Below are 12,117 nucleotides of genomic sequence, written 5' to 3'. Positions count from 1 at the left end.
GTGTGGCTTGGTAAATACAGTCAGTGCAATAGCACTGTGTGTGAATACAGCTCGCCGCCGGGTGATGTTATCAACCCAGACACGACGGCGTTTGATTTTCTGACATATCTGGGACTTCCAAAACATGTGTAAAGCAGCAACAGTGGTTATTTCCTACATGGTTGATGGCGGAGATGGCGGAAAGAAAAGTTGTTGGTATCTATGGAGACAAGTTCCTTCTCCTCTTCGGCACGTCTAACGCGAATGAACACAAATGATGTCATAGGGTATAAAGTCTGGAGTCCAAATGAGCTTTATTCTATTGTAGTGTTCTCAGTTGTGAAACAGAAAATGTTCCCATATACTCAGATCATTCCCCTGGGTGCTCTCAGTGTCATCTAGAACATCTCTCCCAATTCATTGACTATGGAGCAGCTCCACACTTTATACCCTATGACATCACAAGTTTGAGTTTAAGCAATCTAGTTATTGGATTCTGGAGAGAGTTGTTCATGTTTACTAGTATTTTTTTGGATTGTCTTAGACCATAGGAATAACAGGTATGAATTTTGAAAATGGCCATCAGGCTCAATACTCTCTCGCTCTATAGCAGACCAACAATGATGACCCAATAATTTCCACTAAAGCACACACAGCAGTCACAAAGCAGGGCCTGAGGAATAAAATAAGGTTGTTCTTTCAACTGCGGTCAGTTTCCCCTCTCTATCTGATCCGCTGTGGTCTCCAAGGAAACAAGGCCCAGTGTGAACCATGTGACTCAAGTTTGTATTCTGCTACTCACTTCCTCTAAGCTTGTGTGTGTGTTTGGGGGGGAAGGAGGGTGGTGAGTAACCCTTTTTTAAGTGTGCATGTGTGATGTCTCTTCATGTGTGTGAAGGGAAAAGGGAAGTCGGGATACGGAGGGGAATCCCTGGAAATCCTGCGGATACGGGGATGCCCCCGAGGCAAGGGAGACCCACGGTGCTATCAGGGCCACTGGCTGGAGACCGGTCCAAGAATAAGCACAGATGGATAAGCCTGGGCAAACATTCATGCGGGCATTTAAACCTTGACGCACGAAAAACCATAAAAACAGAGCAAACACAGCCGTGCAAGCATAGCACCAGCAAGAAGAGGGGACGAGTTAACGATAATGACAATCTCCAGGAAACACCATAACAAAAAAAAGCTGCAAAGCGGAAGTTTGATTTGTCTCTCTGAGAGTGTGAGTGTGTGTGTGTGCCCCCTTATCTCCCACCAGAGAGCTGAGAGCAGCAGGCTAGGGAGTACAGGTGGAAGCAGAAGGTCAATATTTACCAGCGCCCAGCCTGCCTCGCTCTCTTTTTCTGTCTGGGAGGGTTTTTCAGGGGGTTGCGGTGAGATCACTGCTCCGTGTCCCTCCTGCTAGAGGGAACTCCCTGCCGCTACGCATTAATCACACAGATGCTCCACGTCATCTCGGGGAGCAAGGGGAAGGGAGGGGCGTTTATACCGCAAGAGTGTCTGTCTGCCGTACAGGAAATGCACAGCCTTCTGATGCTAACTCCATTTTGAAATGGCAAGAGAATAAAATGGATACACACAGAGACAAAGAAGATCTTCTGGAAGTCAAAATGTGTTTTTCTCCTTGCTTTACAGCTGAAGCACTACATGCAGTCTGCAGGACAATCAGCTTCTGCATTAAATGCAGTCTTTATATATCAGGACTAGATGACTTTGAAAAACATGTTTTAGCATTTACCATTATCCAGTTATTGTCACATTGGACACTGTTCAGCAAAAGTTACATACTATAGACTCTCTCTCTCTCTCTAAAGATGGTAATGTGGCTATCTCAGGCTATAACATTCAGCCCTGCCATTCAGTCCACGTAAGCTCAACCCAGTCTAGAGGTCTTCATGGGTCCTGAGGAAGCGGGATCCGACCAGGAACCCGAGTTGTACCAGGTCCAAATTATACTCTGGGCTGGGCAGGGTCTAATTTTACTGTTTCGGGTCTCAGGTTTGTGTGTTAATATGTCTAATTTGGACATTTAAATTACTGAGAAAGTCATCATCTTCTGCCTAAGACAAAGTCAAAGTTAACGCGATACTAACGTGTTAACGCAAATTCTTTTTAACGTCTCTAACTTCTTTAACGCATTAACGCAACTTGCGATTTTCGTGGGCTCAGCTTTAAAGTTAGAGTGAAGATACTGGCATCTTATGAAACCTAAGGATTCCATCGGTACCAACTATGTCATACTCGCTTGTCGCAAAGGAGGCTAAATAAAGCTCCAAACTTGCGCTAAATTTTGCGAGGAAAAACTGGCATGGCCATTTTCAAAAGGGTCCCTTGACCTCTGACCTCAGGATATGTGAATGTAAATGGGTTCTATTGGTACCCACAAGTCTCCCCTTTACAGACATGCACACTTTATGATAATCACATGCAGTTTGGGGCAAGTCATAGTCAAGTCAGCACACTGACACACTGACAGCTGTTGTTGCCTGTTGGGCTGCAGTTTGCCATGTTATGATTTCAGCATATTTTTTATGTTAAATGCAGTACCTGTGAGGGTTTCTGAACAATAATTGTCATTGATTTGTGTTGTTAATTGATTTCCAATAATAAATATATACATATATTTGCATAAAGAAAGCATATTTGCCCACTCCCGTGTTGCTAAGAGTATTAAATAATTGACAAATCTCCTTTTAAGGTACATTTTGAACAGATAAAAAATGTGCGATTCATTTGTGATTAATCGCGATTACAAATTTTAATCGATTGACAGCCCTACTTCTGCCACTTTCAAAGTTGAATGAATGTTTTGACATGTCACTGCAAGATAAACACAGGTGTAATTGATCAAATTAATTACAACCGCATTCTGTTTAGTGCGTCACAGCCATTCCAGAGAACCCTGGCCCACCTAAATGGAACGGGGCCATAATTAATCTTATTAGTTACACCTGTATTTACCCTGCAATGACATGTCAAAATGGCTGCTTTGAAAGGGGCGAGTCGAAAACAGGACTTTCATTATTTCTTTAAGTTAGTCTTTAAAGGAAATACTGTCAACATATTATTTTTGGAATCGAGTTTCTATGACTTTACATTGATTATTAAGACATTATTATATTCTTTTCGACTACTTGACTAATCCAACATACAGTACATACATTAAGCTGCCTTTAGATCACTAGAGAAGCAGTCATTGTTTTGCAAGTCCCAAGTCAAGACTGACAAATCCCAAATCAAGTCTCAAGTCCCAAGTCAAGTCCCAAGTCAATACCCAGGTCAAGTAACAAGTTAAGACTGAAAAGTCCTAAGACCCAAGTCAATTGTAATAACAGTTGTCATTAATGAACAATTAATAACAACTGTCCAGATTCTAATAATAGTATTAACTACCCCTTTAGTAATAAATAAACTAGATTCCAGATTTTCTATGTGAAATCATTGAATGAGCAGCCAACACTGGCTTTAATGCTGCCCTACTCTACTACTCTACTACTGGCCACCAGAACCTCTGAGGTCATTAACTGTGGTGAGAGGTGAGATGGAGGATGTAGGGACAAGAGGTGTTAACTCAGATTAGGTGTGTGTGTGTGTGTGTGTGTAGAGCTAGAGCCCTGAACAGGAGCCAAGACAAGCAGCACTGGCATTTACTCTGCTTGGAGCAAAGACGGCTTGTGAGGAACACACACACAGACAGACAAAGGAAAGGGTGAGGCTATGCGCTACAGAGCTACTCGTGAATAGCTGTGGATAAGATCTTTCAATGCAATCTAATGTAATTATATATACACTATTTATACACTGAAACCTACAGCCCGGATCAGGATATGGATCACTGTATTGTGTTTATTCAGGCCAGGTGACATTTGGAAAACCTTTACTGTGTATTTGTGAGCTGATCTGGTGTTATGCTGTAGCTGCCGGGTCATGCCAGCCTGTACTACTCCCCCAGCAGTTATCTCAAACCTGCCAAGTGGAGGTAAATATTACAACACCACAAGGATTTCCATCAAGAAAAGAATAAACACGGGGAAAAAAAGAAAAATCTCAAAGACGGATAAGAGATTTGGGTCAATAACGAACAGCAGATCCCTGTAGAATTCACCTCCATAGCTACCTCACTTTGTCAAATGAAACTTTCTTTGTCAATCAAACAACAGGATGTGGAAATTATTGATGCTTACTCTGCAGACGGACATCTGGTTGGTGGTGAGGGTGCCAGTCTTGTCGGAGCAGATAACGGAGGTACAGCCCAGGGTCTCCACCGAGGGCAGGCTGCGGACGATGGCATTCTTCTTGGCCATGCGGCGCGTGCCGAGGGCCAGGCAGGTGGTGATGACGGCGGGCAGGCCCTCGGGGATGGCGGCCACAGCCAGTGCAACGGCGATCTTAAAGTAATAGATGGCCCCTCTGACCCAGGAGCCACCGTGGACGGGGTCCCCGAAGTGGCCGATGTTGATGACCCACACGGCCACACAGATCAGGGAGATGACCTTAGAGAGCTGCTGCCCGAACTCGTCCAGCTTCTGCTGCAGCGGCGTCTTCTCTTGTTCCGTAGCTGCCATCTGATTGCGGATCTTGCCGATCTCGGTGGCAACGCCGGTAGCAACTACCACGCCTATGGCGCGGCCTGCTGCAATGTTTGTGCCCTGAGAACAAAAAAGGGAGAGAAATGAGTGCGGGGAAGTGAAGCAGAAAAACATCGGTCAAAATGATTTCAAGTCATTTTGATGAACATAAGAAAAGAAAGTTCCCATCAAATGAATCCAACATACAGTACATACATTAAGCTGCCTTTAGATCACTAGAGAAGCAGTCATTGTTTTGCAAGTCCCAAGTAAGTCTCAAGTCTTGCACTCAAGTCCCAAGTCAAGACTGACAAGTCCCAAGTCAAGACTGACAAGTCCCAAGTCAAGTCCAAGGTAAGACCGAATAGTCCCAAGACTGGTCCGAAGTCAAGTATCAACACCCAAATCAAGTCCCAAGTCAGGTCCCAAGTCAAGTCACAAGTCAATACCTAGGTCAAGTAACAACTCAAGACTGAAAAGTCTCAAGTTAAGTCCTACGTCAAGTCCCAAATCAAGACCGTCAAGTCCCAAGTCAAGCCAAAGTTAAGACCGAATAGTCCCAAGTCAAGTCCGAAGTCAAGTCCCAAATCAGGTCCCAAGTCAAGACTGAAAAGTCCCAAGTTAAGTCCTAAATCAAATCCCAAGTCAAGACTGACAGGTCCCAAGTCAAGTCCCAAGTCAGGACTGAAAAGTCCCAAGTAAAGTCCCAAGTCAATACTGAAAAGTCTCAAGTCAAGTCCCAAGTCATGTTTTAGGGGATTTAGCAATAAACAACAAAATATAGAATTTCAGTTTGTTCAGTTCAGTTATTTCTCCACACCTAAATCCAATTCGCAAACAATTCAGTAAAGGATCTCTCAAAAAGTCAACATGTCCGACGCTGTTGGAGTTACCTCCGGCAGTTGATTGTCTTTGTGCACATACTTTTTAAATAATATACTTATTAATCTTTGGGCTTGGGGGAAGGTAAGTATTTTCATGTCCAAAGGCTCAAGTCCAAGTGAAGTCACGAGTCCCTGGTGTTAAAGTCCAAGTCGAGTTGCAAGTGTTTTTTTTATTTTGTCAAGTTGAGTCTTAAGTCATCAAATTTGAGTCTGACTCGAGTCCAAGACGTGACACCTCTGTAGAGAAGTGATATAACCTTTCTGAGGATTGCATAACTACGTTCAACTATGTGACTGAAAGTCAGGCTTGTATAGCTTTGCCTAGGATGATATCAATCTCGATATGAAGGTAGAAGATAAACAGGACTCAGCGAGCTGCAGGGGGATGTGCTTACAGAAAACAGCATGTTCTTTTTGTCTTGGTTGACAGCTCTGGGGTCAGGAACAGGGTCAGTGTGTTTGATGACGGACACAGACTCCCCTAAAGAAAAGATTGCACGAGACAATTGTACAGGGTTAGATCTGTAAGTGCGACAGGTGATTATTAGACCAACAATGTGATGTTTCCACAGCGACGGCACCAAACAGAGTTACGCTCACAGCCTAAAGGGGAAGGAAGTACTATCACAGGCAACATCACAGACACTAAGATTGCACAATACTTTTAACGTTCGGTCTTCTAAGTCCATGCAGTAAAGGTGCAAGGGAGCATACTCTATCTGAATTAAGTGAAAGCCTTGAAGCAGGATTGTTTGGTGTCTGATGAGAGATGGGAAATACCTGTGAGGATGGACTGGTCCACTCGCAGGGTGGTGGACTTTATAGAGGTCACTCTGATGTCAGCAGGCACCTTGTCACCAACTAACACAAAAACAAAACAAACAAAACAGGCTGGGATTACCAAAAAGTATTATATTAAATACATTAAAATATTAAACGAATACAAGTGTGCTTAAAGGTGCTAAATGCAAAAGCCGGTAACGGTGCAAACAGCGGCAAAAAGTGTTGACAGAGCTGACAGTGCTAAATGCTAACATCAGCATGTTAACATATTCACAATGACAATGCTAACAGGCAGATGTTTAGCAGGTATCAACAGGTTTACCATGTTACCATATCTTGTTTAGCCTGTTAAAACACTAACATTTCCTCATTAAGCACAAAGAACAACTAAGGATGTGGTGATGTCATTAGTTTTGAGAGGGAGGCTGTTTGCACGGTCGAATAAGTCAGAGTATGCACGGCTGCATGTAAACAGGAATATTAGTGGAATATTCATTTTCATTAGCCATGTTAACAGCTTAGTAGGAATATTGTATTTTTCGGAATAAGGGCAATTAAACAGAATTCTTTGTGAACTTGTCAGTGAGGTTTGGCTTGTGTTGAACCCCTCAGGAAAGAGAACCTGTGCTTGTAAGTGTAGCTGCAGGTGAACAGTTACACCTTATCGAATGTCCGTGTTCAAACAATAAATCCTTGAGCAAAGAAACATCGGCAGGTTCAGCCCGAGCTCAGGCTGCAGCCGCAGGTAAACAACGGCTCGATGCAACCTTGATGGAGTCACGTTGCCGTTTTAAAAATGATCGATCATTTCCCCTCCCCTTTGTTCTCTCTTCACTCTCTTTCTGCTCCTCTGATACACCACTTCCTTACACGTGTCAGACATAAACTACAACCTGCATTTCATCTTCTCCACCACAGTCTGTCTGCTTATTAAGCCTGCATATTAAACTCGTATTTCATAGCCAGACCATTTTAAGTATCCAATGCCCCAAAACAAAATGGTTATTGCTTCCTCTTCGTCAAAAGGCCGACAATGAACATTTAATGGAAATGTTTTCATAATAGCAGAACAGAGCTAGCTTGTGAATAATGGACGGTTTGATGTAGTCATTGACAATGATCTCAGAACAGAGGGAGAGGGAAATTGCTCCAAAAACGCCAGACAGATGTAATATTCTTCATTTGTTTCTCCCAAGCATGATAGACGAGGGAAAGACCTGATCATTACTTTGTGTAATAAGCGTCTCATTAAAGTGGCGGTAGGCAGAATATTTTTGGCATCATTGGGAAAATATTCCATAATAACCTTTCAGCATATTGTAATTCAAGTGTTCTGAGAGAAAACTAGACTTCTGCACCTCCTCATGGCTCTGTTTTAAGGCTTTAAAAAAATCTAGCCCTTGACGGGAGACTTTGGCCAATCACAGGTCATTTCAGAGAGAGAGAGAGCGTTCCTATTGGCTGTTCATTTAACGGCGGTAGCTGTCAATCACATTTTACAGCTAAACAGTACACTACGAGGTTTTTCTGAAAACATTTTATGTGAGAAATAGGCATTACAGTAACAGAATATTGATTCATATTTGATCAGCGCTGCCTAGTTTAACCGGTTGATAGGAGTTTGCGAGTGATTGACAGCTGCTCAGAGACGGCAAGGCTCCAGCTCGGCTCTGATTGGTTGTTTTTCTCCAGTCTGTGAAATCTTGCAGATGCCGTTAGGAGCACTGGAGGACACTGGAGGACACAGAGGAACATGATTTTTTTCAGATTACCTGTCTCATGCACTACTGTCAGGACATAGTGACAGCCTACTGCTGCTTTAACACAAAGCAGCCATCAGGGCTTTTCAGAATGAATAAGATTTGTTGAATTCCTGCTTTTCTCCGCTCACATACTTCTTCTGTACAAGCTCACTTCACAGTGAAAACTTTTCAAAGTGATCTCACGCTGATACATTTCCGAGTGTTTATTTCTTGATCTTTCTCCATTTCTCTCAGAGCTCCATCATCTCCTCTTGACAGTTGCTCAATGTTCCGAGACCTCGGGGGGAATTTTTCACAGTCTCTAACCCGACGGGACCGAGATGGTGAGAGAGACGGAGAGCCGGAGCGGCCGCGCTGTGTGTAGCTAAATTAGCCGGTACTTCCATTTCCGTATTTCTCTCCATCTCTCCGTCTGACACCCATGGGGCTGTGAGAGAACGAGAGTGGGAGAGGCGGAGGGTGGAGAGAAGTGTGTGTTGTGTTTGTGTGGGAGGTGGCCGGGGGCTACAGGTTCACTGTAGCAGGACTGGCCGAGGGCAGGGAAGAGCGGCTTTTCAAACGCCTACCCACAGACTCCTGCTCCCCTATTCACTTTCTGCCACGGCCTCCCACAGACACTCTCCATCTGCTAGAAGAGAAATGTGTCCTAAAACAAACCACGTTAACTTCAGATAAATATCAAAAAGATCCGTAATTTATCCGACTAATATTCGCTTATTCATAGTATCAAAAAGATAGAAAAAATATTAAAGAGGACCTATTATGCTCATTTTCAGGTGCATACTTGTATTTTGGGTTTCTACTAGAACATCTTTACACGTTTTAATGTTCAAAAACGCTTTATTTTTCTCATACCGGCTATGCTGCAGCACCTCTTTTCACCCTCTGTCTGAAACGCTCTGTTTGAGCTCCTGCTCAGCCCCCTCCCGAAAAGCCCAGTCTGCTCTGATTGGTCAGCTGGCGCAACTGTCATGATTGGTCAACCAAACCGTACTCTTTGGAATTCGCTCCAGCTCCTCTCTAACTAGCTTTGTTTGAAGGCGTGCCAAACCAGCCGTTAAGCAGGTATTATGCAAATGTGTTACTTGGTGACATCACCATGTAACGGAAGAAAAGGCGGGACTTCAAGCAAGGCTTTTAGGGCAGTCAAAGAACATTAAGAAGTTAAAGTCAATTGTTTGTTCCAATGCAAAGTCAGCACCCAGCAGCACAACTACGCTTCTAACTCTAACTCTAACTTTTAGGACATGATTTAAATGAGTGCTATTTAAGTGTTTGTACTAGGAAGTTGATTTACCTCGAAAAAAATTACACATAAAAGGGAAAAGCACAGTCATAATAGGGCCTCTTTGATAATTAGCATTTGCCTCAGAATGAATGAATAAACTGGAAAAGTAGCACATGCACATTTGATCAAAATAAATGAGGAGGCTTGCGCCGGTTTGGCCAGCCGGAGTTCTCCTTCCATTTGGTAAAACTGGATTCCAAACAAAATCTCTTGCATAACATACTGGCAAAGAGGTCCTCATTCACGTGGAGACTAACTGTGACTCGTTAGCGGGAATTGCTCGGTGGAGGTTTCCATCTCTTCAGGTCGTGTGTAAACCCTCTAGGAGTTCCTGACCGCTGCACTCACTCCATTTAAAAAAAACAAAAAAAAACAGGAAAGTTCCAGTGGAGGCGCAAATCACAACTGTGTCGTAACCGTGGCTGGCATCGCCGCCAGCGTACCTACAAGAAGGCAGACGGGCAGAGGCGGTGGAAACTTGAGTAAATATATTTATGCTCTTTTCTCTCCTCAAAAAGGCACTTGTGGTCAGCAGCGTCCTTTTCCGATACCTCCACACACAGTTTATTTTACCCCCTAGCATCCAGTTCCCATGGAATAACCACAGGCTCATCTGAAGCACAGGAAAGCCCGGGAAATCAGTGGAGGAAAGGAAAATATTAATTTGTTTTCTTTGTCACCGTATCCCTACAAGTTTCAGTCTGACACACCTTCTCTTAAGTGAGAAGAGTATGTGGTGTCGTTCCTACCTTGGCTGTTTACCCCTGTTTAAAACTGCTAAGCAACAAGATTATGTCACACAGAACGAACCGAGTGCTTAATATACGACCGTGTGTATTTTACAAAAGTGCAGCGGGGTGCATAACACCTCTTCTTAAAGTAAACTTTGACAGTAAATGGATTCTGTACTTAAAACAAGCGAGAAGAGCTTCGTCTACTGCCTCGTCTTCAACAGAATTTCACACGTACAGTATGTGTCCAGCCATCTGCCATATACGGTATGAGGACGATGATGAAGTACACTGAACAGAGAGTGCACGGTGCCAACAGCAGAGACAAATGGAAGTGTTAAAAAATGCCTTTTTCCTTCTCCATCATCATAAATCTTGTAGATATGTAATAATGGGCCTCACATAAGCGATTTAAGTACAAATTTCCTCTTAGTTTTGTTCGTATCCAAGATTTGTTCTTATTTTGTTAGTATTCATTGATTTCTGGGATTCACCAATGTTTTCTTATTTTTTCTCTTCTCTTAGGTGAGAGAACATTTTGTGAGCAGTCGAGAGCAAAAAAAAACATCTTGTTCTCACAGTCCACAAAGTGTTTGTTCAACACAAGGAAACGTTTTTGAAATTTGAGGAACATAAAAAAACGCATGAATATCATATAATCAAATTTAGATGTTACAAGGGATGTTGTTGTAGGTTATGTTTTAAAGTAATTATGATTGGATTATTAAATATATATATACTACAGGTCGATTGATCCCAATTAAGACTATAAAAACCCTTGGATGATGCGTGCGTTCAGCTTCAGAATGGCTTACACACTGCTCTTAGATGCTTTTTGATTTCCCTGTAACACCACTACTCACACTCTGGAAAATCATCTACTTTCTTTAAGATTATTTAACAGTATCTCGATATCACTGCTGCTGAAGTTCTTCTTCTTCTTCTTACAGCCTTTTTTTGGTGGCATCTCTCCAATATCTGCACACTGCACAACTCCTGCCCTTATATAGTATCTAGGGGCGTCTATGCTAATAATAAACAATCGGCCACACGCCTCCAATTTATGATCAAGTGGGATTCGTCATTCAGCAGATTTGAATGGTTAAGAAAGTTTGGTGCATCTGGAGATGACACCCCCCCCCCCCTTTAACTTTACTGTCTTGGCTGTCAGTGCCTCATTCCACATGACGGACCTGGACCTCTGTCTTCCAGGAGATTTTGCTCCTCTATCAATTTAATTCAGTCCAAAAGGGCTTAATGGCATGGGAAACATACGTTTACATTACCAAGCAACTGTGAACTAAAAACGCCTGGAAGCTGCTTGACATCCTTCTGGATCCAACACTTCATATATGTTTCACATTATGTGTCATTTTTAATTTGTCATATGGATTGTCTAGGATGTATTTTCATTATGTTGTTACTCTGTACACACGACATCTATTGCATGTCCCTCCTCTGTTGTCCTCTTCCATTTTTTCCCTCTTAAAAGGTTTTTATGGGGGAGTTTTTCTTCATCCAATGAGACTGTAAAGGACAGAGGGTGTCGTATCCTGTGCAGATTGTAAAGCCTCCTGAGGCATATTTGTGATACTGGGTTATACAAATGAAACTGACTTGACTTACGAGAAAATAAGAGAAATTTAAGAGAATGTTGCTGCATGAGGCCCAATGTCTACTATAATATAGTAGACAATAAAGTACTCTTCTAGGTAGCTCCTCAATGGGACAACCAACATGGATCGTCTAGCAGCTGTTGACAGCCAGCAGTTACATCAGATCCCTTATTCAAACAGCAGATGGTTCAGTTTAAGTCGTATCTGGTCTCTGCTCATCACAGGTGTCGTTAAAAACTCAACCCCTTGTGAACTTCGGCGTCGCCGAACGGGGGCACAGAGCGTCGTCATGGTGACAACTGTTGGTGTTGACGGTGGCGGTACAGGTGGGGATTGAGCAGTCATTTTGGTGCTTGCTACCTGTGCGGGCTTGTCTGCGTCTGGCTGTGTTGACACGCATGCGTGATGGAGGACACCGGCTGTAACAAGCCCAAATTCCAAGGAAATGCTATCTGTCATACAAACACACGCACACAAGGTGTGTTTCCAATCTTTCCAAGTA

The 12,117-nt window shown here is 43.0% G+C and overlaps 1 protein-coding gene across 3 annotated transcripts in view; it reads right to left on the bottom strand.

Moving 5' to 3' along the window:
- The window catches only part of atp2a3 (ATPase sarcoplasmic/endoplasmic reticulum Ca2+ transporting 3), a 60,811-nt gene that overhangs the window by 19,915 nt on the left and 28,779 nt on the right, over positions 1-12,117 (bottom strand). For 2 of the 3 annotated variants that reach the window (XM_037748251.1, XM_037748250.1), the window contains exons 6-8: positions 6,215-6,295; positions 5,830-5,915; positions 4,167-4,631 (exon numbers count right to left, since the gene is read on the bottom strand). In XM_037748251.1, coding sequence (XP_037604179.1) covers positions 4,167-4,631; positions 5,830-5,915; positions 6,215-6,295 — 632 coding nt within the window. The remainder of the gene's footprint in view (positions 1-4,166; positions 4,632-5,829; positions 5,916-6,214; positions 6,296-12,117) is intronic. The other variant, XM_037748252.1, reaches the window with a different exon arrangement.

This window comes from Sebastes umbrosus, chromosome 17, assembly GCF_015220745.1.
Source record: "Sebastes umbrosus isolate fSebUmb1 chromosome 17, fSebUmb1.pri, whole genome shotgun sequence".
Classification (NCBI taxonomy): Eukaryota; Metazoa; Chordata; class Actinopteri; order Perciformes; family Sebastidae; genus Sebastes; species Sebastes umbrosus.
The sequence above is the reverse complement of the archived record's forward strand: the minus strand, read 5'-3'. Positions and strand labels throughout refer to the sequence as shown.